This window comes from Cervus canadensis, chromosome 17 (genome assembly GCF_019320065.1).
Source record: "Cervus canadensis isolate Bull #8, Minnesota chromosome 17, ASM1932006v1, whole genome shotgun sequence".
NCBI lineage: Eukaryota > Metazoa > Chordata > Mammalia > Artiodactyla > Cervidae > Cervus > Cervus canadensis.
Window position 1 is genome coordinate 14,461,038 of NC_057402.1, and position 25,216 is coordinate 14,486,253.

The 25,216-nt window shown below is 49.7% G+C and overlaps 1 protein-coding gene, 1 long non-coding RNA gene and 1 other non-coding gene across 4 annotated transcripts in view; 1 reads left to right on the plus strand and 2 right to left on the minus strand.

Annotated features, from left to right (window-relative positions):
• Position 1: 1 nt before the first annotated feature.
• Positions 2–73, minus strand: TRNAA-CGC. Its single transcript has one exon. It is a non-coding gene; the product is annotated as a tRNA-Ala (tRNA).
• A 418-nt stretch (positions 74–491) lies between these two features.
• LOC122455069 lies at positions 492–19,014 on the plus strand. The gene is made up of 3 exons (XR_006273577.1): positions 492–4,757; positions 8,684–9,100; positions 17,641–19,014. It is a non-coding gene; the product is annotated as an uncharacterized LOC122455069 (long non-coding RNA).
• Positions 5,423–25,216, minus strand: part of FRMD5 (FERM domain containing 5) — a 41,857-nt gene continuing 22,063 nt past the window's right edge. Inside the window, exons 7-14 of one of the 2 annotated variants that reach the window (XM_043489910.1) lie at positions 20,859–20,947; positions 17,858–17,921; positions 17,228–17,319; positions 14,543–14,617; positions 13,919–13,987; positions 13,033–13,139; positions 6,377–6,717; positions 5,423–5,497 (exon numbers count right to left, since the gene is read on the minus strand). In XM_043489910.1, the coding sequence (XP_043345845.1) occupies positions 5,423–5,497; positions 6,377–6,717; positions 13,033–13,139; positions 13,919–13,987; positions 14,543–14,617; positions 17,228–17,319; positions 17,858–17,921; positions 20,859–20,947 (912 nt within the window). Of the gene's footprint in view, positions 5,498–5,552; positions 6,718–13,032; positions 13,140–13,918; positions 13,988–14,542; positions 14,618–17,227; positions 17,320–17,857; positions 17,922–20,858; positions 20,948–25,216 lie in introns of those variants that run through there. The other variant, XM_043489909.1, reaches the window with a different exon arrangement.

The following is a 25,216-nucleotide window of genomic DNA, read 5'->3' on the forward strand; positions in this document are numbered from 1 at the left end:
GTTCCCTGACCAGGGATTGAACCTGGACCCCTGCATTGCGAGCACAGTGTCTTAACCACTGGACCACCAGGGAAGTTCCAACGTTTTTCTTAATTTCCTTCTCTGTAATTAAAGACTAAATAAGTTTTGAAGCTTATTAAAAGGTTATGGGTATTTATAAGGAATAGGGCTTCTCTCTTTTCTTGGTGCTGGAATACAAGAATTGATAAGCAAGGTGGAAATATTAATTTATGAAATACAAACTAAGGCTCTGTGAAGTTGTACAGGTGCATGTGCTTAAATGCTCAGTTCTGTCAGACTCTCTGTGACCTCCTCTGTCCATGGGATTCTCTCAGCAAGAATACTGGAGTGGGTTGCCATTTTCTCCTCCAGGGGACCTTCCTGACCCAGGGATCGAACTAGAACTCGCACCTCTTAATGTCTCACTGCATTGGCGCCACCTGGGAGCCCTATGTGAGGTTGAGGTATGTTATAAACTGTTCTGGAAATAGTTAAATGAAGACTTTAGGCTCCCTTTCCCTTTTCTACACCAGTTAATTTTATAGATTCTAGTCGTGGCTGGTTCTGTGGGAATTGTTCTTTTTCTTAACATGTTGAAAACTACTCTTAATCAAATTAGTACTGTCATTTAAGCCTTGAATACGTCATGGTAATTGCCTGGTTTCTGCTATAAATGTTAGAAAATTCTTGATGTTTCTCACTTTTGTGGTCTCTTTTGCCATTGTAGGTTCATAAACTGTGGGTTCATAAACTGTGCTATTTATATCCATTCCAGAGTTCTGTCTTCTTGAGGCAGTGCAGGAAGGAGAGTGAGTGGGGGGCCTGTTTCTTCACAGTAAGCTCTATAATGAAACAATTGTCTAAATCTAGAAAGCACATAAAGGACAGTTGTCTCTCTTTGGACATGCTTAAATGTATTCTGTTGTGAAAGGCACTTTTCCCAGAGACTTGCTTAAAGTCAAGTGGCTTCTGTAATTATGTGTATGTTATGTTTGCACTCTCTCCTTTCCGGATAAACCTTTTGTGTTAGTTGGCCTTTATGATATCTCATAACCACGTAAGCTCTGAATTTTACTGGTGTTATTTTCTTTGAGATGCCTGACTTCTTTTTTTAATGTGACATTGAGGAGGAAGGAGATGATCTCATTTGGGGTGAGTGGAGACTTGGTCAGACTAAGAGAAACTGCAAATGATTAGGGACTGATAGAATCTTAATTGCTTAAGACCTGTTTTAGTATTCTGGCTTTTGAGTTACCTTTCCACAGAGAAGACTTTGCAAAGACACTTCTCCAGGAAAGCAGAGCTTTAGGGCTGTGGATACAAAGATTTAAATATTTTCAGCCAGTGTACAGGGGAAGAGGAGGAGGGCAGAGAAGTGCCTTCTGTATCAAACTTGAGAGGAAAAAATAGATGCCCTCTGTCTTCAGATTCCAAAAGCTTAGGCATCTCATTTGTTAGGCTGTCCCTTCTGATATAGTACTTGTTTTGTTTTTCCTTTTTAATACAGAGTTGGGCTTCCCTTGTGGCTCAGCTGGTAAAGAATCCACCTGCAATGCAGGAGACCTGGGTTCGATGCCTGGGTTGGGAAGATCCCTGGAGAGGGGAAAGGCTACCCACTCCAGTATTCTGGCCTAGAGAATTCTATGGACTGTATAGTCCATGGGGTTGCAAAGAGTCGGACACGACTGAGTGACGTTCACTTCACTGGTGGCCAATCGTGAGTTTTAGTTATAAGACAGCATAGACCCATAATTCTGGTTCATTTGGCTGTGTTTGACTTTTCAAATTAAAAGGTGGAGTTTTGTGAGGAAGATAACATTTAGTACAGTTACCCAGAATGAGAAATAAAACATCTTAATATATATTTTCCTAAAATAGAATCTATGTGAGGAAATGTTTTATAAGTATCTTTGGGGTGTTTTACTTCACTCCATCAGCACGTGGTAGGGGTGTGTAGAGGAAACCTGTTCGGGAGCAAAGAGCAGAAATGTGTTCAGGTGTGGCAGTGTGGTTGTGGCTGAGGAAACCGAAGCAGTGGGAGTCTGGACAGGGGCCCTGAAAGGATGTGCACACAGGTGAGTCCTCGTCAGTTATCCAGGAAGGGCGGCAGCTGTGAATCTGTGGCATCATGGGAAGCCACTCTTATCCAGTGGTTCTCATGCTTTTTCCTTTTCAGCTCACTTTAAGCAAAGATTTTTGTCAATTAAAAAAAAAAAAACTTCACTGGGGACAGGATACTGGATGTCATTTTAAAGGTAATAGGAATCTCTTAAAATTTGGAGGTGACTGCTTTCAGAAGATGATCTAGTGGCAGAATGGAGGGTTGGAGGGCAGGTAGAATTGAAAACAAGATGATTAGATAATAAGTAGCACAGTGGACCTTGGTTTCATCTTTTATGCTCATGGAATTTAGAAGACCATTACCAGCCTGTAGCCATAGAGTGGTTACAGATACGAGATGGTGTTAAAGGAATGGATGCTGAAAGTACTTATAAGTACAGGGCTTGTCACTGTAGTGGTGAGGTCATCCTGTTCCCTTTATAGGAAGTGTTTTCTGTTCTCTTTCTTACTCCAGACTTAATAGGAGTTCAGAAGTTGGACCGTCAGGGTCTCCTCTGGGCTCTAAGACTGTGTAACCTTGGGAAAATAATTTCTTGTTTTTTCCTCATCAGAAAAACGAGGTCCAATTCATATTTAAAATCATTCCACACTTACAGCTTCTAAGTTCTTTTTTTAAAAAAATTTATTTTTTGATTGAAGGATAATTGCTGGTACAGAATTTTGTTTTCTATCAAACCTCAATATGAATCAGCCATGGGTATACATATGTCCCTAAGTTCTTAATAGTATTTATCTGGGGGGGAGGAATAAGGATAATAGATGACTGTAAGCAAAGTGATTCTTTTAAATAATTCCAGTCACAGACAGCAGTCAGCTATGTAAACCCCACTGGTGTCCTTTTATCTATGGGCTGTTAACTTGAGAAAGTGAGACCGGCTGTCAGTTAAAAAGAAAAAAAGAGTCCACTCTCTTCTATGATATTTAAATATTTATTTAAGTTTAAAAATAATTTTCATGGCACCAGTGATTTTATGCTAACTACATACTGCATATGTAGAAAAAAGTACATTGCTTTGAAGGAAAATGTAACTTAGAATTTTTGGCACACGAAAGGTTAACAACTATATATATATATATTTTTTTTAATGAAACTAAGAAATTCACATTTGCAGGTAGTTTACCTTCTACTGCTTAAAGATGCAGTACACTATTCTTCAGTAAGAGTTTTATTTCCTCTGATAGATGAAGCTATGGAAACCATTGCTTTTTCTACAATGAGATCAAACTAATTTTGAGAGAAAATAGACATAGTGGAACACAGTAAAACTAGGTTAAAAAACGTGAACAACTTTTAATGATGGGGGAGATACCAAAAAAGACTAGTCACCAACAGAGGAGGTTTGTTATTCAAGCATTATGTGAAAAGCAAATTGAAGGAGACTTTTCTATCTGTATTTTGTAGGATAAGCTCTGGAAAAAAATAACCCACAAGTTTCTGTTCAGAGAGCAAATCCCGCTGTTGGAAGTGGTGTGGACTGTTGTACCGTTGGAACTCTAGATACAAGTAACATACCAAGATATGGAATACTGCATCTTTCATTAATGTGAATATGAAAGGTCAGAGTCGAGGCTATCACTCACTGCATAGAAACACCATATTCTACAGACTGAGGTAGGAACACTACACTAAAAGGTAATCTGCTATGTTGCATAAGACAGTAGATATCCAGGGTAAAACCAGCCCCCTGTCTCCTGACAGCCTTGTCCTCTTTGAGTCTACTTTTCACTCACGTCCTCTGCTAGTAAAGCCTTTCCTGTGTAGATGACAAGTGGCAGTGGCTCTCTGGTTCTGAGTGATCCCTGACCTTTACTAGGATCTCCCTCAGTTTTTGTCTTGTCACTTGGAAAACAGATGTTTGTAATTCTGCCCAAATTGTTGCTGGTATGGAAATGATCAGACAGGCCCTCTTCCAGGCTTTGATTCTGGCTGCGTAGTAGCATTACAGTTCTTCATCTTGCTCATCATGGCATCAGACATCTCTGCTGGTTGGTTGTTCGAGCACCCTTTAAACAAGCAAGCCCACCACCTCTACTGGGAAATGATCCTGGATCTTTACCTGTCAGGAATCAGAGCAGAGCTGGCCTTCCTGCTCACACACTGGTAAGAAACAGTTCTGTTGTCTAGATCGGGGTTGGCAAATTCTGGCCTGTGGGCCAAATTCAGCTCACCGTCTTTTTTTTTTTTTTTTTCACCATCTGTTTTTATAAATAAAAGAGCAAGGCTGTGTTCCAATAGAACTGTTATGTATTACCTGTGGCTGTTTTTGTGCTAAGACAGCAGAGTGGAGTAGTTGCTACAGAGTATGGCCTTCAAAACCAAAATTTAAAAATATTTACCACCTGGCCCTTTACAGAAGTTTGCCGACCCTTGGTCTAGATAAAAGGGCATTTGAAATTTTGCAATACCCACCTTCAAAAAGAAGAACTCTGTTTATTCCATGGCTGTGATATTCTGTACATGGATATGGTTCTGCCACCTCAGAGGACACACTGGGGCAAAGCAGACCTGCATGTGACTCATTCTGTTCTGCGTGCCCCAGGAATCTGTCCACGGACCGTCCTGCCTACATCCTCCAGCCCCAGATGACTTGGAAATCTCTCCCTGAGATGAAAACAAGTTTTTTGTGTGAGCGGCTGTAAGTATTGTGGAGCTTGGGCCGCAGACTCCACACTCACCCTTTACACTTCCGCCTGCTTCCACGGCTCTCAGCCAAGAGAACCAGCGCTTTCCTACAGCTTTCATCTTCCTGGTGCAGCGGATGACCCTGGGGGCAGTGTTTCTACAGCTAAGTGTTGGTCTTTGCCACGTTCACCTTCTTTTGGAGGCATCTCTTAGAACTCTTGTTTAAAAAAAGTGAGATTCTTTTCTTGGTCCCTTCCAAGGCTGTTTGGTTGATCTTGGAATTATATTTTCTGAAGCTTTTCATTCTCAGGATCAGTTTCTTTCTTGCATCTTTAAGTTCATCAGGCTCTATTTTTCTTACTCCATAAAGTAAAAACAAAAGGTGAATTGATAAGAAAATAATATTTTGTTGTTAAAATATAAATTGAAATAGTCTTTTCTGGGGGGAGAGGGGTATACAAAATAAGTACTGCTGTCTGATCTCAACAGTCTCTCTGCTACCTTAGCTCTGGTTTCTGTTAACTGTACTTGGTCCAATGTCTGACAGTGCTGTCTACCCCTGGCACCACTGAATTTACCTATTGCTTCTGGAGCACTGTAAAAGTCTTGAGGTCCTTAGAAAAAAATCACGGGAGTCTAAGTTCATTATACAGAACTCATGGTGATGCTCACTAGGCTCTAGTCTAAGGGGACAGACTTACCCCACCCCTGCTGCTGTTGCTGCTTTAGTGGTGGTCCCTTCAGATGCCCACTCTGCTCAGATTTGAAAGAAAGAAAAGGAAAAGAAAATCCAACTCAGACCGTCATAAGAAGCAACTTTCCATTTAATCGTTCTACATGGATGTTTACTTTTTTTTTTTTTAAAAGCTCTGTCTGGGAAGAAAACCTAGACAGTCCCCATTGTCCCGGCCCCTGACCTGCCCCGCTGAGGCTGCAGTGATGAGTCTGCTGGGCCCCCAGGGAAGCTCCTGCAGTAAACAGAAGACGCCAGCCCTCTAGTCTTCAACTAGTGTCCCGTCTGCTGGGCGACACTACTGCGAGAATCAGTAATAACAAAATAAATTATTTTTGATATTTTCAAAATAATACACATCTATGAAAAATCAAAAATCAGAACCAAAAATTATCCTGCAGATTGGGAGGATGAGAAACGGAGTTGCTGAGCCTTTCTTGAGGGAACCTCTGAAGGAAATGCGTTTTCCCAGTTAGTTTAGACAAGGCGTGTGCCTATCCCCTTTCTTCTTCTGGGAAACGACCCTCCTAGGCTGTGGACTTTTTGAGTCATGAGAGGAGGACTTGGTACATGTGCCGATGGTTCCGCGATGGGTCCCATTGCTGGGAATGGGTAGCCGGGCTCCTTGGTCCACCTGGCTAGTTATTGGGAGGATTCATGCCTTCTCAGGTGTCAATGAGCAGGCTCACCACTGAGCGGATTTTGCAGGCAAACCATCGCCTGAGGGGACAAAAGTATTGATAGTGGAATTGTTCAAACTCGGGGGTCTGGCGGATATCGCGGAAAAAGGCAATGTCAAGGTCAGACTCAGTAAGGATGATCAGGAGGAGGAGCAAAACAAAGAGGAGTCCCATGGTCACAAGGAGCAAACGGAGGACACTTAAAACAAACTTATTCACCTGTTCCTCCTCTGGCCTGCCGTGCCCCTGACACAGGGCCCTCAGCTCGCCCCCGAGGGCCTCCAGCTCGGCGGCAGTGGGGGTGCTGGCCTCGGACTCCTTCTCCTCCTCGATGCAGGTCGCCCCGTTGATCTGCCGGGAGAGCAGCATGAGCTCCAGGCTGTGCTCGGCCACTGGGGTGGGCAGCACGCTGTCCGCCGGGCTGTAGGCCTCGTCCGCGATCACGGCGACTCGCTCGTTGCTGTCTGCCCGGCTGCTTCTCACGTGAGGCAGGAAGGTGTCCCCGTGGGAGGAGGCACGTACCGGGGTGGAGTGGGCGCTGTCCCGCAGGGACTCGAGGCCTGGAAAGACAAAGGGGAAGTGAGCAGGCTTTCTGTGTACTGGCGCACGCTTTGTCTGGTGGAGGCAGCTCCATTCTGTTTGGTCACTGAAGTGTTAGGAAGCCCCTCTGCAGCCCCACGTGGCTAGCCGCCGTCGCTCCTGCATTCTGTTTTGATGTATCAAGAATAGGACCAGAGAAGCAGCAGGAATCACAGTGTCACTGGTTGTACGTTGTTGTTTCCCCACCCCCCCTCTTTTTGTTTATAGTTTTGGCCAATTCGTTACTGATTCTGCCTTTCCTGCCTCTGGCTCTAGCCCAAGCTGAAAGAGAATTGCATACTATCCCTGACCCAGAACTGGGGTCTTGGTTCAGGGAGCCCCGAGGGTCTTAAGAGGCAGGAATGAGGAGGAGACTGTTTTGCCCAGTGGGGCCTCATCAATTACCTATTCTGAAGCTGAGTGTCCTCCTGACACCCGAACACACTGCTCCTTGAACTTGTGAGCTCATCTTTTGGACTTCTGCAGTTGCTGTCGGTCTCTTCAGCCTCCACTTTTATCTGTACTGACCTTGAGTGGGGTGAAAACCCAACCAGCTCTTCTTAAGTGCTCGCCCTCTCTTCTCACCTTCAATTGAGCTGGGTCCAGAATAGGTAAAACCACGGAAGCTGTCAGCCTGGAGTACAGAGTGGTCTCTGAGAAGAGGACCAGTGGGAAATTCTCTTAACGTTTGTTAGGAGGGAGGGTCTTTTGGCCCTAACACTGCTCGTTATTCTCTTAGAACATTTCTCTTTCTAGAGCTCGAGCTCTCTGGTAGGGAAAACAGGAACTGGTTACTTCCCTCAACCACACAGCGGCCACCCAGGCCTGAGGATGTGGACTCAGGCTGGCCGAGTGTGGCCCCCGTCAGAGTGCTCCCAAGAAAAAGGCTTGTTTCAGATTCAGTGTCTGCATTTCCCACTCCTGGACATACTGGTGGTGCCGGAGTGGCTCTCCCTACCTTTGTGGTCCACATCAAGAGAAGCTTGTCCTTTTCTGTTGCTCTGAAATCGACCTTGACTGCCCCAGACTGAACCAGATTCCCAGGTAGTAAAGATCTGACCTAACCAGGGCTTGCTTAGGGAGTTTTCTGGCTCAGGGTTAGCTTCAAAAGCCCAAAGGTCTCTTTTAAAAGGTGCCGGTCACCTTTCAGAAGTGGTGTGTCTCATCTTCATTAGCTTCCTTGTAGGGTAGCCAGTTGCAGCCAGGCCACCTGCCTGCCCAGGCTGCTTCAGCCCGTCTCAGCGTGTCTGCAGTACAGGTTCTCCAGAGGAACAAACGAGTGGCTGGGGTGGGTGGGGGAGACGGCAGCCTCCCGTTCTCCGCCTCTGCCCCCCATCACATCACCATTAGTGTATTTGCCACAGCTCTCAGCTCCTGCTTTCAGAAGCTTCGTGGTCCTGGCTGTATTTCCTTTGTCTCTACGCTCTAAACTCTTAAATCTGTATATAATGTTTTAAACATTTCAAAGCACTTTCATCTTTCAACATTCTTCCTGAACTAGAGAGGGCAAGAGGTTACAGAACTTGCCAGAATCATGTGGTTGGTTGTTATTGGCAAAGGTGACGGTGAAGTCCTAGGATCTTTCTATTCCATGGTGCTAATGACCGTCCAGCTGGATTCCGGGGCGTGGAACAGCGGGCCAGGATGAATTAAGTGAACAGCCTGCACCTGCCTTAGATTTAAGTTGCCCAAGAAACCGTCATGAAATAAGATAAGAGCCTGTCCCTTGTTGCAGCGCCTTTGATGTTGCTCTGCTCTCTGCTCCTCCCTTCCTCCCCCATTGCACGTGTAACATGAGAAACATGTACCTGGGAGTATGAAATGGGTTCCTGATAAAACAGAAACCTCTTCAGGCCCTGACTGCACAGGATGCTGGCTCAGCTCCTTTCTCAAATCCTCTTGTGGCTCTCCACTCTCTGAAACCTCTGCTCCCTTGCACCTCACAAGGACAGCTCTGATGGCAGACCTTGCAGCATATGACCAGAGTAGCTGCCAGAAGCCACTTCACTGCAGTCTCAGCTTGACCTACAGTTCAGCTCTAAGCTTGCTGGGGAAGGTGAGAGGCCAAGGCCGTGGCATGAGAAGGCGTAATCAGCGGGGCCACAGAAGCCACCTCATCGTGAGTTGTTGCTGCTCTCAGTAAGCAAGACACGGGCTACGCGTGCGTTTTTTCCCTAAGGAGAGCACCCAACAGACAGAATTATTCAGTAAATATTGGTCTTCTGTTCCCCCCACAGCAGGCTTCCCTGGTGGCTCAGACAGTAAAGATTCCATCTGCAATGCAGGAGACCCAGGTTCGCTCCCTGGGTTGGGAAGATCCCCTGGAGAAGGGAATGGCCACCCACTCACAGACCCGCCTGTGAGGTGATCTTAAATCATCATTCCTGTGCCAGTTTGGTCCTGTACAGACCTTCAGGTTTCAGTAGAAACCATCACTCGCCTCAAACCTGTTGTTCTGGGATGGCTCGGGTGGGCGGCACAGCAAGACAAAGGGTGTCTTTTTACCTTGGAGGCGCTCCAGCTGGTCGCCTTGCCTGGAGTCAGCTCCCCGTGGGCTGGGGGGCACAGCGGTCAGGAGCCTCCCCTGGAGCCGGGGCCCCAGCCTCAGGATGCGCACGCTCAGCGGCCGGAGGCAGTGATTAGTCAGCCGGAGCTGAACTCGGACGCGCGTGTGAATCTTAATCAGGCTCTTCCCCATGGTGGCTCAGGAAGGCAGGCACGTCTTCAGCGGAAACCAGCTGGTCTCCTCGTGGGACCAGCCAGGAAGAGAAGGTACTGGGGCACGGATGGAAAGCCAAGCAGGGACGAAGGCCTTTTCACTGATCACACGCCACGGCAGCCCCTTTACAGTGCCTCCCGTGCTGGAGACAGCAGAGCGGCTCTGAGAGGCCAAGCTTATCAGGGCCCTGGATTCAGTCAGAAGCACTTAGACCCATAAAAAGTAATGTTTTCCCAGCCCGTAGAGCTGGTTCCCTGAGGCCCGTTATCAGGGCCCCAGGCCTCTCAGAGGGTTAGGGACCGAGAAGGTAGGGGTGATGCCAGAGGGGAGAGGAAGCGGGACTGCCCCAGAAAACCCAGGATGTGAAGCCGCAGAGGCAGGGGGCCTTGTGGTGCGAGGCTGTGAGGTGTGAGGAGGGGGCTCTGCGGCTGGAAGTGGGCCCTCTCCTCTGCTGGGCTCTGTGCAGTCTGGTTGCTGACTGGTGGCCCGGGGGTACAGTGAGTGACAGGAACAGACATACTTGAGTGTCCTCTCTGGGTCTGGGTCAGGCCTGTGCTAACGTGTTATCTTGGCATCCATGAGAGCAGAGGGCAGGGCCAGGCTTCTGTTTAAAGGTCTCAGTTCAGTGAGATTACATGGTTTCATTCAAACTATAATGTTACGTTAACACTTTTGCAGTTTACCCCATTTTTCGAGAAAAACAAAGCTTTCCCCTGGAAAAGGCAAAGGGTTTCTGTGATAGCAATTTATATGGTGTATGGACTGCAGGAAAGACAACCCCTGATGGAGCATGAACCCATTTCAAATGTCCATAACTTCCTGGGAGTTTTGATGGTTTGCCATTTCTCCGAGGCCCCCATCACGTCCCTCCTACCCTTCCCTGCCTGGTTGGGTGGACAGTGGGGATGAGCCATGTTAGGGGCTTTAAAGGCAAAACCTCCCTTCAGAGATGATGCAGCTGAACTCTCTCCTCCTGCAATGATCCATTCTTTATTTCACTAGGCTTCATGACCCCTGTACTTCCCAGGTGGCACAGTGGTAAAGAATCTGCCTGCCAGTGCAGGAAACACGAGAGATGTGGGTTTGATCCCTGGGTTGGGCTCTAGTCCATGGGGTTGCAGAGAGTCAGACGTCACTGAGTGACTGCACATGGCACATACCTCTCTTCTACTCTGTTTAAGAAACCATTTACTTTCTGGGCTTCCCAGGTGCCAATGCAGGAGACATAAGAGACGCGGGTTCGATCCCTGGGTCAGGAAGATCCCCTGGAGAAGGAAATGGCAACCCACTCCAGTATTCTCGCCTGGAGAATCCCACGGATAGAGGAGCCTGGCAGGCCATGGTCCACAGGGTCGCAGACAGTCGGACATGACTGAAGCGACTAAGCATGCACGCACGCACTGGTGAGAGCCACTTAACTGCTGAAGTCTTGTATTTTTCCAAGGCAGATGTCCATCTGCCTCTTCTCATCCTGACTCTCATTCTGCCTGTGAGTTTATTCCTGCCGGGGCAGTTCTGAGCTGCCTACTCCCTCCTGGGTCTAAATGGGCCCCGGGTGGGGATGAAGGCTGTGCTTGTCTGTAGGCAGCCTGGGGCTTGGGGAGAAGCACTGGGACGGAGGCCTGCTGGGCTGTCATCTGCCAGGTGTCAAGTTCTGAGGCTGAGCTTCTGAGGCCGGGCCCTGGCCCTGGGGAGAGAGGGGGTTCTCTGCTCTACCAGCTTTCGTGTGGCCTCTGCATCCTCCTTGGCCATTTTGCAAGCTCAGGTGACTTTTGGATGTTGAGGAGCTTACTGCTGCTATGATGGGAGAAGTACAGGTTCTGGGAGGAGGCTGAAGGCATAGCCAGGGCTGGCTGGGAGCTGAGGCGGCCCCATTGGTCGTCTTGGGGAAGCTTGAGGACAGTGTTCCCACCCTTGTGGAGTTGCTAACCCTGCTTGCAGTTACTCCCGATGACTTCTATCTCCACCTGGATGGCCCCAGTCTTCCTCTTCTGGGAATGCTGGTTTTCTTGATGTTCTTCCCTGTACTGGGGAGCAGTAATGCCCGAGGCTGCTCTGTGATACTGTATTACTGCCAGCTCCCCCTGGGGGTGGCCTTCTCTCTGGGAGGACAGCTGTCCCGACTTCCTGCAGGAGTCCTGGGATGGACCTGACGGCTTCAGCCTCAGGACAGATGGCAAGAAGGGCCTCAGAGAGGGGAGGAAGATATGTGTCCTCAAAAGATGAGAAGACATTTCACTTTGCTGAGATGCACCCCCCAGAAGAAGAGAGCCAGGCTCAGTTCTCCACTGAAGAGTAAGATAGGAGGGAAAACCAGGGGGCAGTGTCTGATGACAACTCATCGCAGTTATACTTGGTAGTTTACAAGGCCACCCCCAGCCGACACCCATTCCCCTCTTTGCAGTGGGGGCAATAAGCTCAGAGAGGTCAAGCAATCTGCCCCAGAAAATGCGTGGCAGAGCTCCTATTCTGACCTCCTCTTTGCTGTCTGGACCGGGGCTCTTTGCACGGTGCTTGCTGCTGCCCAGTAAATGCTTTCATCTCTTTAAAGTACTTGCACAGGACCTCCCTGGTGGTCCAGTGCTTGAGAATCTGCCTGCCAACGCAGGGGACATGGGTTCGATCCCTTGTCCAGGAAGATCCCACATGCCTCGGAGCAACTAAACCTGTGCTCCACAATAGGAAACCACCACACTGAGAAGCTCGAACACTGCAACAAAGAATAGCACCCACTTGCCACAACTGGAGAAAGCCCACACGCAACAATGAAGATCTGGTGCCACCAAAAACAATAATATAGAAAAGTACTTGCACATACACCAGTTTCTTCACAATCCCATGGAGTTTTACAAATGGAGCACTATGATACTCTCATAATTAAGGCAGTTGATGGTGGTTGCCCGGCCAGGGTTCTTAACCCCTAGCCTGTTTGTAGTTCTGTAGCATACTTGGGTGATGCAGTCACTTACACATCATTAAATTCTAAGCACAAGCTAGGGATCCTCCCAGAGGAGCAGCAGAACAATGTCCTTCCTAACCTAAGTGATTCTCCATTTTCATTAACAAACTGCATTCCCACAGAAAGGGCAGAGGGCCTTCCCTCCCCAGCCTCCAGGACAGAGACAGGTATGAAGCAGTCGTATTTTGTGTCCTGTTCCTTGAGACCTTCTGAGGCCCTACAAAACGTCATCTTCAGAAAGGAAAGCACTCAACTTTATACCTGTATCAGGCCTGTGGGGCAACCCGGGTCAGTGACCACAGCTGGAGAGCAAGAGTCCTAGAGTCTCATGGTATTAACAGCCCAGAGATTGGAGAGGTATCAGCCTCAGCTACTGGGTGAAGATACATAGACTTTGTCTTTCTTTCTGCCTCCATCAAGAAGGCAGATTTCTACAAACGGTGGCAGCTACTGGAATGCTTCAGAACCATGCAAAATGCAAAAGAGTTTTCATTTCCTGGTCAAGTGCCTCACCCACCTTGATCCTTTAGGCTGTAGAGACCGGGTATCAGATCTGGAACACAAGTGAAAGCCTGCTATGTAGAGGGACCCTGGGTCACCTCCAGAGCTCGGGCTCACCTTCCATGATGGAGATGTGAACAGCTCTCCTGCGGGTTCTGGGGACGCTGCTCAGCCTTGGGCCGTGGGTTATGGAAGGACAGCTGCGGCTGGGGACCATCCCCGCTCTGAGGTTAGAGAAAAAGAAAACTCTTGACTCAGTGCACAGACAGATGTAGAGTTGACTAGTTGTATTCTAGTTACTAGAATGGCCTGGCTGTGTTTTGTTTTTGAAAATCATTATTACCTGCCTTTACCTTTAGTCCTCGGATCCCAGTCAGAGACACTACTTCAAACCTGTCAACCTCCTAACATCCCAGACCCACCGGAAGCTCAGGGGGTAGAGCCCAGGGTATGCGGCACTCCTAAAAAGGAGCCTAAGACCGATTCTGCAGCCTCCCCTGACTTCCCACAGGGGCTGCTGGTGGCTGCGGCTCCGTGTGAAGGCACGAGTAACGACCTCTCCCATTCGCAGAGGTCAGGCTGGCAGCAACCCCAGCCCTCTTAGCCAATCGTCTTCTCCCATCAGGTCCTAGGAGATGGACTCCTGGACATGCCTGATTTACAGTTACACATAAAGCATGGATCCTGAAACTATTTCAGACCTAGTGTGACTGGCTTCCTTTCATGGATTGTCTACAGAACCCATGAAATCTTGCTGCTTGGGCATGTCCTCTGAGGTCTGTGACTAATTTGAGGACTTGGGATGACATAGAGAATTACCCGCCTTGGGAAGGTGGCTCCTGGGTCCCATGTATTGTCTTGGCTGCATTCACCCACCTACCCTCATTCTCCATCAGGGCTCAGGGAACCAGGGTCAGCCTGTTCCCCAGGCCTTTGGCTGAGACTGGTCTCTTCAGCCCCGCGCCTGTTTTGGGAGCCATCATGGCCCACCCCGGCAGCCCACCTGTGGATTTCCGGCGGCTCCCGCTTGATCTTGGCACTGGATTCCATGACTTCCTTTGCAACTCGGCCACTGTAGGTAGTAAAAGAAGACACGCAGCAGGAGGTGAGACAGCGTTCCAGGGTGTGTTCCTAAGAGCTCAGAGAACTCTGGCTGCCCTGGGAAGTAGCCTCTTTGGCCTACCCCATCCCAATGTTCAGGTCACTGAGAAGGGCTTGCTTGTGGGGGTAAAGAGCCCTAAGGCATCCTGACAGCTCTCTATCTGGAGTCTTTGGGATCTTCCATTCTCATTTAAGAATGATTCCTCATTGTCCAGCATGTTCCAAAAATACTGCCCCCCAAAAAAGATCTTTAGACAAAAATGAGAAGCATCACTGTTACAGTTCTTATTTTGCTGCTTTTGTAAGAGCAGGAGGAGAAGATACATATTGTCAAGCCCTACAGGCAAACGGCTGCAGAGAAGGAAATAGTCAAAGGGTTAGGAGATAGGAGAACCAGATGGAAACCACAGGCTGCTCTGGAGGTTCCCAGCTTCTCTGTTCTCAAGGGTAAGGACCACTGAGCCACTGTGCTCCAGGGAAGGGTCTGAAGATAGGTCCGTAGTGGTTACTTACTGTCACTATTTACCTGTATCGGAACCGGCTCCCTTTAAAGAATAAATTGCTGCTGGACACTGTGCGGACTTGGCTTGACTTCTCCAGCCTGCAGCAAGGCAAAGTCCAATGTGACAGATGGCCTGCAAGGCCTTACAGCCTAAGGCAGTGCATCCCCAGCTCCTTCCAAAGGCTGCTTGAGGAAACCCTTTGGGGAAAGGCCCTTCACAGCCCAGCTTCTCTCCGACTCTCCTTTAGCCCCTGAGGGCCACGCTCACGGCCTCAGTGCACGGGGTGGGCAGGCTGCAACCTGCTTCCATATCAGGAGTGTAGGGGCTCCTCGAGAGTGCCGGATGGGGCTCTCCAGGGAGACCGGGAGAATAAACATTAGTGCCGGGGGCCTGGGCGAGGAAGAGAAGGCCACCCGCTGAATCTCAGCCAGGCCTCTGGTTAGCAGCGTGCCCTGGGCAGGTTCTTTCCTCTCCCAGTCTTCTCTATAAAACAGTGGAGCTGGGGCTGCTTGACCTCAGGAGTCCCTTCCAGACCCAGCATTGAGAGTTCATGTCGATATCTGGGTAACTGGGTGGAGAAGAGAGCAGAGTCTGCCTTCCTATTCCGTCTCCTCCTTGGAGAGAAACTATGATGTGGTATCACTTTAGAGACTCTGAAAAGTCCTGAAATGAAGAAACTAGCTGAACTTTAGTAAAAGTTCCACCATTTATTTGAACTTGGAACCATTCGCCCTCTCTCAGAATACCTATTAACATTGCTTTTGAGGCTGTGGATAGTTGAGGCGGAGACTCTGGACAGCCTGTCTATCCTCTTGAGTGACCTCTTTGGTCCTCTCACACTTAGACAAGGAAGCTTGGGCACAGCTCCCTAGATTGAATCCCCTAAGACCCAACTCCACCCACAACACACCCTGGGTGCGTGTCGTACTAACCCAGCTGGGAACCCATCTGGTCCAAAGCCTCTGTCCTGAGTGGTCAGCAGACACTTAGGGAGGTGTCCCTATAACCCAGGAACAGCAGTTTCCGGGACACCATCCCCACCTGGGTCAGGGCTCCACGAGGCTCTGAGCCTACCTGCCCTCCTGTCTAAGCACATTCTTTTTTTTTTTTGCTTCAAAATATTTAATATGTGTCAGATACGTAAAGTTACATTTTTATCTGAGCACGTTCTTGAGTCTGACCCAGCACCTTGTAAAACCCTAGGCCAGGAGCAAGGCAGGGATCTGAGCACATGGCAGATGCTCAGAGTGAGGCCAGAGTGGATCTTGCTAGAGACTTGGGGTAAGTGGGGATCTGACCCAGGATGCAGCCTTCTAATACTTAATTAGTAGTCAGTGGAAAACAGTGGCAAGCAGCCCTGGTTTCCACTGTGGGTGCTGTCAAGGTATGGAGATCTATTAACGAAAGGCTCGGAAACTGAGTTTGGTCACAGGTTCAGAAGCTCAATTCTCTTCCCGTGGCACAGAGGGGAAAACAAAGGCAGGCCTCCAGAAATGACGCTGAGATGTTCTCCTGGCTTTCCTCGGACAGCCAGGGATTGAATAGGAGGGAAACGGGACCACATCAAAGTCTTTCGAGTGCCTTCTCCACGAGAAGAAAGAGGCCGACTCAGGTGAGAGTTCAGGCTGCCGATTCAGTTCCTCCCCCAGTTCTGGTATCAAATGCACAGAGGTTACTACACAGCTCAGAAAGCCTGCCCAAGGAGCAGCCTCTGGGGCCCTGGTAGACATCCCACAGCAGGTAGCAGAGTCCTTGGAGTGGGGAGGATGGGGCCCCCTGACCGCCCCCCCCGCCCAGCCCCCTTCCCCTGACAGGGAGAACTATGGCCTGTCAGAGGAGGAATATACTACACATTCTGTCTTGGTGGTTCTGATCAAGATGCAGCTTATTAAGGGATAAATCATTACATTCTGTTTTAAAAACAAGACCAAGAGTTCTGGCGAAACATACTTTTTCTGGCATCACCCTGGTTTCCTGATGGGCTATTTCTTTGCTTCCTAATGCTTTTATAACCACTTTCTGAAAACTGGGCACAAAAGCCTAAGTGTAACTTTACAAAATCGTTTGGTAAGCTGTGCCTTTGACCCAAAGCTGGTATCTCAGTAACAGACAAGTCCTTGCTCCCTCCAGCTACCCCAACGCTGGGCTCCTGGGCACTTGGCCTGTCACTGGCAACATCTCTGTCAGCACCATACCAGGAAGGGCTGGGCCTCACTCCAGCTCAGCACCAGGCCACCCACGGGGGAATGGGTCCCGGAGTCTCTCCAAGACTTAGGAAACTGTTCTGGGCTGTGCCTGCTCCTTCATGGAGCTGTTGTATTCTGGGCCGCCCAGGCCTCTGAATGGCTCCACAGGGCTAGCTTACAGTCAGATACCCATGGGCTTTCTCTGGCCCAAGTCTTCCCCTAGGAAGACACAGAAGTGCTCTGCCACGGGGGATGGGGGGTGGTTGGCTGTCCAAGGACATCACAAGGTAGACCCCTTGGGCAGCTCTTCTGAGGCACTTTCCCAGACCTCAGCTTTGACCCTCTAGTTGGTACAACCAGTCACCCTGAAAGGGCTCTGGGTTTTATAAGGAAGCCCCGCTTTGTCATCTCATCTTCACCTTTGTCAGAGATTCTCGGTTTCCTGCCCATCATTGCTCTAAAAGTTGCTTCTCTTGACTCTGGCCCTGATCAAGGCAGTCCCCACCCCAGGTATTCACTCACTTGTAGAAGGCTTGGTTCTCGATCCCACATTTCCAGAGGTGCTTGCAGGCTTCTGGAGTTGGAGCAAAATATGTGAGAATAATTTTCTTTTCCTACAAAAAATCCCACATAGGAACAGCTGAGTGTGGATGGAGACGTGAAGGGCGAAGTGGGCCAGGACACTGACCCCGGGGCTGTCTGAGGGTTCCCTACCGCTCCTAGGGACCGGCTTCAGGTGGGGAGGGAAGCCTCAGCACCCACAGACGGAGCTCAGGTCCGTGCACAAGGGCACACCCAGCAGTCAGGTCCCGTCGGAGTGAGTCTCCGCTGGCCTAGTGTGAACCAGGCGAGCCCGCCCCAGGGTAAGCGGCACTCTCATCTGGGATTTTCTTCTTTTTTGGGGTATTTATCTTCCTGGAATTTTCATATGGAAGCGAAAGAACCTTACTCTGTACTTCCTGGAGGCATGGAACCTGAGGGGTCATCAGCGTCCCTGATGAAGCCCCTGCTGCAGGGCCTACCCACCTCCATTCCTCACCTCCAGATCTTGCCCTTGGTCCTGACTTAGCCTGCAGGGGGCTTAGCTCTACCTTGGTGGACCACCTAGGTTCAGCCCCGGCCCTCCCTGAAGAGAAGGAAACTAGCACTCACCTCTTTCTGACTTACGTATAAATAAAAGGTCTTTCCTTCAAATTTCAGCTTGGTCACCTCATTCCTAGAAGCACAAAGAGAGCGCCTGTCAGCTCGCTGCGGGCCGCCTGTTCACAACTAAGTCTCGCAGATGCACAGCCCACCCCGACTGGAAGGGGCTCCAGGCACAGACACAGTTTTAGCCAAAATTAGAACCGAAACAAGACAGCAGCGCAGGGGCCTTAGAGAACAGTTGCTGAAACAGTTCAATCCACAGTTTTCTGGTCAATCACACTATCATAATAGGGTGATAGGAGGATTTCGGGCTCATCAACAGTGGCTGTAAAAGGGAAGTGTCTGCATGGGCAGTGAGTCTAGGTAGAGTGGTCCTGGGCCATTTCAGGATTTGGTTCATAACACAGGTGCATTATCTAGATGGGACTGTCAAATGTAAGATGCCACAGGTAGCTGATGAGGCCAAAGTTCAAGATACAGCAAATAATGAGAAACAATGCAACCGGGTTCTGAGGGAGTTGAGTCTTTCAGGTGCCACTGGATGGAGAATGCAGTTTAATGCAGACAAATGTCAGACGATCTCGGGGAGGGGGCAGGGCAACATACCAGAGAGAGGACAGATTACATGGAACAGTCATGCAGCGTACTGACCAGGAAAGGGGCTTAGGGGTTTGTGTAGAAAAATCCTTGAAGCCACCAGCCCAGTGAATGGCTGCAGTAAAAGAGGCAAACAGGATACTGGGGTACATCGCCCGCAGGACAAACACAAATCAGAAGAAGTGACATGGTTACTGTACATGGCACGGCTTCGACCTCGCCTCCACATCCTGCTCTCAGCCTTGGTGACATTTACAAAGTGGAAGAACGGACCGGGGTCTTAGCTTAGGTGGTTGTCCCTGAGAGCCAGAGGACTAGGCCTCAGCGTCGACCGAGGCCTCAACTTCCCTTCCACTGACCTGCCTGACAGCTCCCCTGTGGAGCCCGAAGGCCCCCTCCTAGCTCACTGGGGCAGAGTCTTTTATTTTTCTACCCTCTCCCCCCGCAGGGAGGTCTGACCATGCACCTCTGCCTCCACTTGGCTTCTTCCTCTTTGCGATTTCTAGGGAGCTTTCCTCAACATCCTAGAAAGGTAGACAGGTAGTGAGAACAGTGTACCCGGTTCACTCCTGGACAGAACTCGTGGGACAGAGGAGGGTCACTCGTTCCCTGGAAGCCGCGGCCAGGTCAGGATGAGAGCTCGCACCTCTGACCACCAGTTCTGAGCTCATACGGGCCTTCCCTGTGAGGCTCCCTCCCAGGCAATCCACCTCATACAGAATACCGTACTTATCAATCGATTGATAAGCAAGCACATGTATCATCTCAGCTTCAACAAGCAAGGTAGAAAAGTAGAAAATTTTCTGTTGGGAGTCAGGTTAAGTTTACATCTGTTACTCTGGCGTTGAGAGAGATGAAGAGACTTTCTGAAGAAGTGGGCTGTGAGAGAAGGCAGAGAAGGAAAAGGGTCTGGGGCAGCCTGGAGAGCTGCAGTAGGGCTTCTGGAGGGTGAGGGTCCTTTAGGGACCACCGGCCCCGGTAACAGGCGAGTCCTCCATGTTTTTAGCTAAAATGTCCCCTACCAGCTGCCTCATATGACAGCTGGCCTGGCTGGAGTGTGGCCAGGATGTGGGTGCTCTGGGAACGTCAGATCACCCAGAGGCTCGATGCGGCAAGTACCCCTAACGAGGAGAGTGGTGCCTGACCCTGCGCAATGTCTGAAAAGATCTGGTTGGACAGAAGACCCCAAACCCTCACCATCTTCACCTAGAGAGTGCAGTGAGTGGGCCAACTTGGGAAGGTCAGGCAAATGGGTGTGTTGGGGTGCACCCTGGTTACGGCAGTGCAGCAGGCCCACTCGGAAGGGGTTTTCTGGGGAATGGGGCCTGGCCAGGCACGTCTGGGGAGCAGTTTCACGAGCACGCTCATGATGACTGTGTCTTCAAGCTTCACAAAAGTTATGAGAGTTGGAAATGGGGTGTCTGGCCTGCAGCACCCCTGGCAGAAAGCTCACCAGGGAGAGCTCTTCCTCAGGTTTCCCACCGGCTCTTCTGGAGAAGGCCAAGGGGATGAGCCAGGAGCGGGCTTCCCCGGCTAGCCCTGCTGGGCCAAGGAAAGCTGCTTGTCCAGGCCCCTGAGGAGCGGACCAGCTCAGACCTGGCAGCCTAAAGGGAGGTTCGGGGATTGCAGGGGCCAAGGAGAATGTGGAGCATGGTCTGATGAGGCTGCCAGGTGTCTGCGTGGGCCCGAGAAAGAGTCTCTTGGAGAGCCAAGTGTCCACCAACAAACCAGAGTCTGCGGCTTCAGCCCACAGAGCCCCGCTGCAGAACAGGCCCCGGCAGACGGGCAGGGAGGAAGCGGTCCGTGCAGCTGCAGCGGGGGCTCCTGCCTGCTGGAGATGGGAGTGGGGGGGGGGGACAAAGGGAGCCATGTGACTCCTGGGGGCCGAGGACCCCTAAGTCCCGTAAGGGGATGGGAGACAGCGGCATCTGCTCCGTCAGGCAGTGCCCACTGAGGGGCTCGGTCCGAGGAGGGCATTTTGCAAAGTAACAGGGTCGCTTCTGTCTGCGCCAGGGCTCACTACAAGCCCTCCTTCATTAGGAGAGGGTATGGAGTGACCCTCTCTGCGATGCTATGGCCCCCAGTGGAGGACAGTCCCAAGGACTCTCTTCTCATGGGAACTTTGCTTCCCCGACACTGGCTCCAGCTCTAGACCTCTCATCTTACCTAGAAACCAAGTCTCCACACCTTTTCTCTCTCTGGAGAGGCTGATGGCTCTCAGGAACACCCCTTTGGAAGAATAGGATCCCTAGAAGAGACCACTACCTTCACCAGTTACCATTACGGACGCAAGGCTTAGGAGAGGGTTCAGAATCAGAACTCGCCCACTCACAGACAAAGGACATGGGAACCACAGCCCTCCCCAGCTGGTGAGGGGTAAAAAGCCTGTTTCGGAAATGAAGATACTCACCATTTAATGAAGTGGACCCTCTTGTTTCCTTGCAGAACAACAAACCCAAAAGGAGTGAAGGCTAGAAATGCAGCATTTCCTGACACGTCCTGTAACATAAACATTTCTCGTCAGGGTGGTGCAGGCATAGAGGGAAAGGGTGAAGAACGCAGCTGTCCTCTGAGGATACAGGGTTAATACTTGGCAACCGGTCACAGAAGGAAGAGCTTGGCATTTTGAAGTAATAGCCAAGTTTCTTACCTTTCCTGAGCCTCAGTGGCCTTAATTGAAGTTGTAGATTATAATACCAATCTTAGAAAGCTGTTGCGAATATCCAGAGAAACACATTGCTGAGGGGATTGTAAAATGGTGCAGTCACTTTGGAAGCCGTTTGGGAGTTTTTCAAACTGTTAAATGTAGAGCTACTGTATGACCCAGCAATTCCCCTCCTAGGTATGTACCCAAGAGAACTGAAAACATATGTTCACACAGAAACTTGTGCATGAACGTTCAGAGCAGGATTATTCATAGCAGCTGCAAAGTGGAAATAATCCAATGTCCATCAGCTGACAGATGAATAAACAAAATGTGGCACATCCATACAATAGAATATTATTTGGCAGTAAAAAGGAATGAAGTTCTGACACCTGCAATGATACAGATGAACCTTGGAAACACTGTGCTAAGTGAAAGAAGCCAGTTAATCAAAGAGCACCTGGTATATGCTTGCATTTATATGACATGTCCAGAACAGGCAAATCCACAGAGACAAAAAGTGTGCTTCTGGTTGCCAGAGGCTGTGGGGAAACAGGGATGGGGAGTGACAGATAACAGGTACAGGGTTTCTTTGGATGATGGAGATGCCCTAAAATTAGATAGTTGTGATGGTTTCACAAGTGTTAACAGACTAAAAACCATCGAACTGCACACTTTGAAAAGGATGGATTGTTTTGATGTGTGAATTATATTTCGAGAAAACTGCTCTGAGTGAGTGAGAATAGCAGTAATCAGTATCATGACGGCCTTACACACTGGACTCCCTCAGGAAAGTTTAGCTGAAGAAAATATAAGAAGCAACCAGCCAAGTGGAACAGTTACTGCGAGCCCTGTGTCGCCTGAACCAACCAAGAGATCATCTGTCACTTTCGGCCGGTAAACACGAGGCTTGAGGCTCTGCTGGGCAGAAAGGGGAGAAGGTGCGGGAGAAGCTGTAGGTCCTGGTTCCCTCCTGTGGGAAACGGGCTCCAGAAGGCCTAGGCCTTTTCGAGGCTGGGATGGGGCCCAGAACGCTGGCTGCTGGGGTACATTCTCTCAGAGCTGCTTCCTTCCTAATAATGGCCACAGGTGAGCATCTGTTCTGTTGGGGGGTGAGTGTGTGCAGGGGGCCAGAAAATTATGCCTGGATGCTGACTGAATGGGACTGATCACAGGACAGTCATCTGAGACGCAACTCAGATGGTGCCACAGGGTCGGAGCTGGGTCCCTGGTGTGATGCATGCAAATCGGGGCTGTGGCTGTGGGGCTCTCCTAGCCTCTCCCACCTTCCGGCTTTGCCTCACTGGCATAGACCTTCAGCCTGATCAGTGGGGGCTCTGCAGGGCCTCATGGGCCTTGCCTCAAGAAAAAAGTACAGTTTTGCCTTAAAACTGTCTCTTCGAGTCAGGGTTACAGGTGTGAACATTGGGCCCAGGGAATAAACCAAATATACATTTTGCAAACATTTGAATGAATGCACAGCTGTTATTGTCCTTTCCTCATGGTCTGTTGTGACCCCAACACTTGGCTGCAAACACCGCATCATTCAAGCCATGGGCACAGCAAAAAGCTGTTTAAAAATAACCCGAATGGAGATACTGTGAAGCCGTGGGGCTGGGCTTCCCCCTGCCTGTCATCAGGGCTTGGTGGTGCGTGCTAATGCTTGAACACCAGCACTGCACACAATGCAAGTATGCCAGGGGACCCCGCACTAACTGGGCAGGCCGGAGGAGTCGGACCTCTGGGAGGGTCACTGTGGTGACAGAGTGAAGGGAGGGGCAGGTCCTCCCACGAGCTGCGTGGTGCTGGCTGGGTTCCTCGGTTGGCACTGGTCGCTGCACCATCCAGATACCCCAGGGCTGGCCTCTGAGTGAAGGGTGTGTTGGGCTTAGAAACAGTCTCTCCTGACCAGACTGGCTGACTAGGAAGAGGGAGCAAACGTGCTAAGAAATCCTGATTAAACGCCAGTAAATATCACTTATCATCCCAGTAAATAATAATAGCACCTGTGCTATATCCCCACCCATCCCCTCTTTTGAAGAGAGCAGTTATCCAGACTGCTTCTGATGCAACAGTTGCAGACGGAGCTGCTGAAGGGTCTGGCACCTGGCATCCACGGGCGGGGGCCAGGCAGCTGGGATACTTGCTACTTGTCTCTGCAAGTGAGGAGTGGGACTGGAATGACAGCAAGAAATCACACCTGGACCAGCGTGAAAACACACAGGCGGCCACACCGACACCCTCTCTGGAAGCTTTCCAGTTTGTTTCTTCTACCGAGCCGTTCTCCTTGTGAGCCTGCCCTTGGGGTTTGTGTGTGCAAGGACACGTTACATGACAAGAGAAGGAATGAGGACAAGGAGAGAAGTCACACAGACAGCCGCGCCCTGATCCTCAGTCTCCCATCTCAGCCATCTTTCCTCCCTGTCCCCCTCCATCCTGACGCAATCAGCACCCATGGGATTGAGCCATTAGTGATCTGGGAAGTGGAATAAACACCCAGGTCTTGCCAGCCACACAGCAGTTATCACCAGCCCTGCTTCTCATCCCTGTGGAAGGAGCTTCAGTCCTGGTTTAGGACCCCAGCAATGCTTCTTATTTGCTCTGTAACCTCCTTGCTCCTCTGGGCCTCAGTTTCCTCATTTGTAAGATGAGGACCACCATATATACTTCAAGAAATACTTTCTTGACTTTCAGGACTTCCCTGGTGGTCCAGTGGCTAAGACTCCTCACTCCCAATGCAAAGGCCCGGTCAGGGAACTAGAGCCCACATGCCTTATCTAAGAGTTCACAAGCCGTAACTAAACCACAGCTAAAGATCTTGCACACCGCAGCAAAGATTAAAGATCCCACGTGCCGCAGCTAAGACCCAGCACACATAGGAAAAAAGAAATATTATTTCTGTCTGATTTTAGGCCTAAATGACATATTGCCAGGACAAGGCCAACGGTGTTTTTCTTGGGGAGGGGATGAGTTTGCAGAGTCATTCACGTGTTCATATGGAACCCACCATGAGACCTAACCTGCATCCATCAGTCATCAACTATTCACCCTGAGATGATCACTCTGCCCAGAAAAGGATTTTTGGAAATCAGCCCTGACAGGTTCTTGGAAATGGGGACACCTGGCCACCTTTGCCCAAACCCACCTCTGAATACAATGAAATAGGCTCTGTCTGCCACCCCCACCCCCAGAGGACATCCCGGGGGTTACTGGGTCAGGAACACAGTATTCTCAGTTGTTATGCCGCTCAAGGTCAGACAGTCCTTCCTCTGGACCTGACTGAAACTAATTCAGTGTGGGTGAATGAAGCCTCTATTATTCTTAAACAAACAAACAAAACCTTAGTAAAGAAGATTGCACACGCTCTTCCGGATAGTGATGCCCATTCCTGAAAGAGCTTGGAGCTGCGGGACCTTCACACTAAGTCAATCATGAGAGTCACCCAGTTTCAACATACTTAAACATGGTCATGGGACTTTCCCGGTGGTTCAGTGGTTAAGACTCTGCACTTCCACTGCAGGAGGCATGGGTTTGATTCCTGGTTGGGGGACTAAGGTCCTCCAAGCCATGAGGCATATCCAAAAAAAAAAAAAAGTCTAAACAAACAAAAAACATGGCCACAAGAAGGCACAGTGGTGATAAGGAGAACAGGCAGCACCCTTGAAGAGGCTTGGCATCCACCCATGAGAGCTCAGAAATGCAAACCCTGGCAGAAACTTGCCACTTAAGTGACTTTAGTCGAGTTTTTCATTTTGGTAGTAAACCTAACATTCTCTGCATGGTAGCCAAGAGGGGCCAACCTGAGGGTGAGGCGAGTCAGCACTGATCCCTCCTGTTCTGTTTCTCTGAGGTCGGGGCGGGGGGGTGATGTGTCAAGATGGGGGGTGGCTTTACTTAGAGAGGAGCTTACGCAGCTGGGTTATGAAAGTAAACGATCCCACTTTAGGAGCAAGGAAATGGCACTAGCTTGCATTTGTGTGGTTGACCTCATCAAGATCTTGCTTTAGTCAGCTTTTTTCTTGGTCTGTATGGAACAGGCATAAAACCACCTCGTCAATTTATGTTACATTTTCCTATGATGATTTCAAAAGTCTCATAGGCCTTTTTGTCCTCTCTTGACCAGA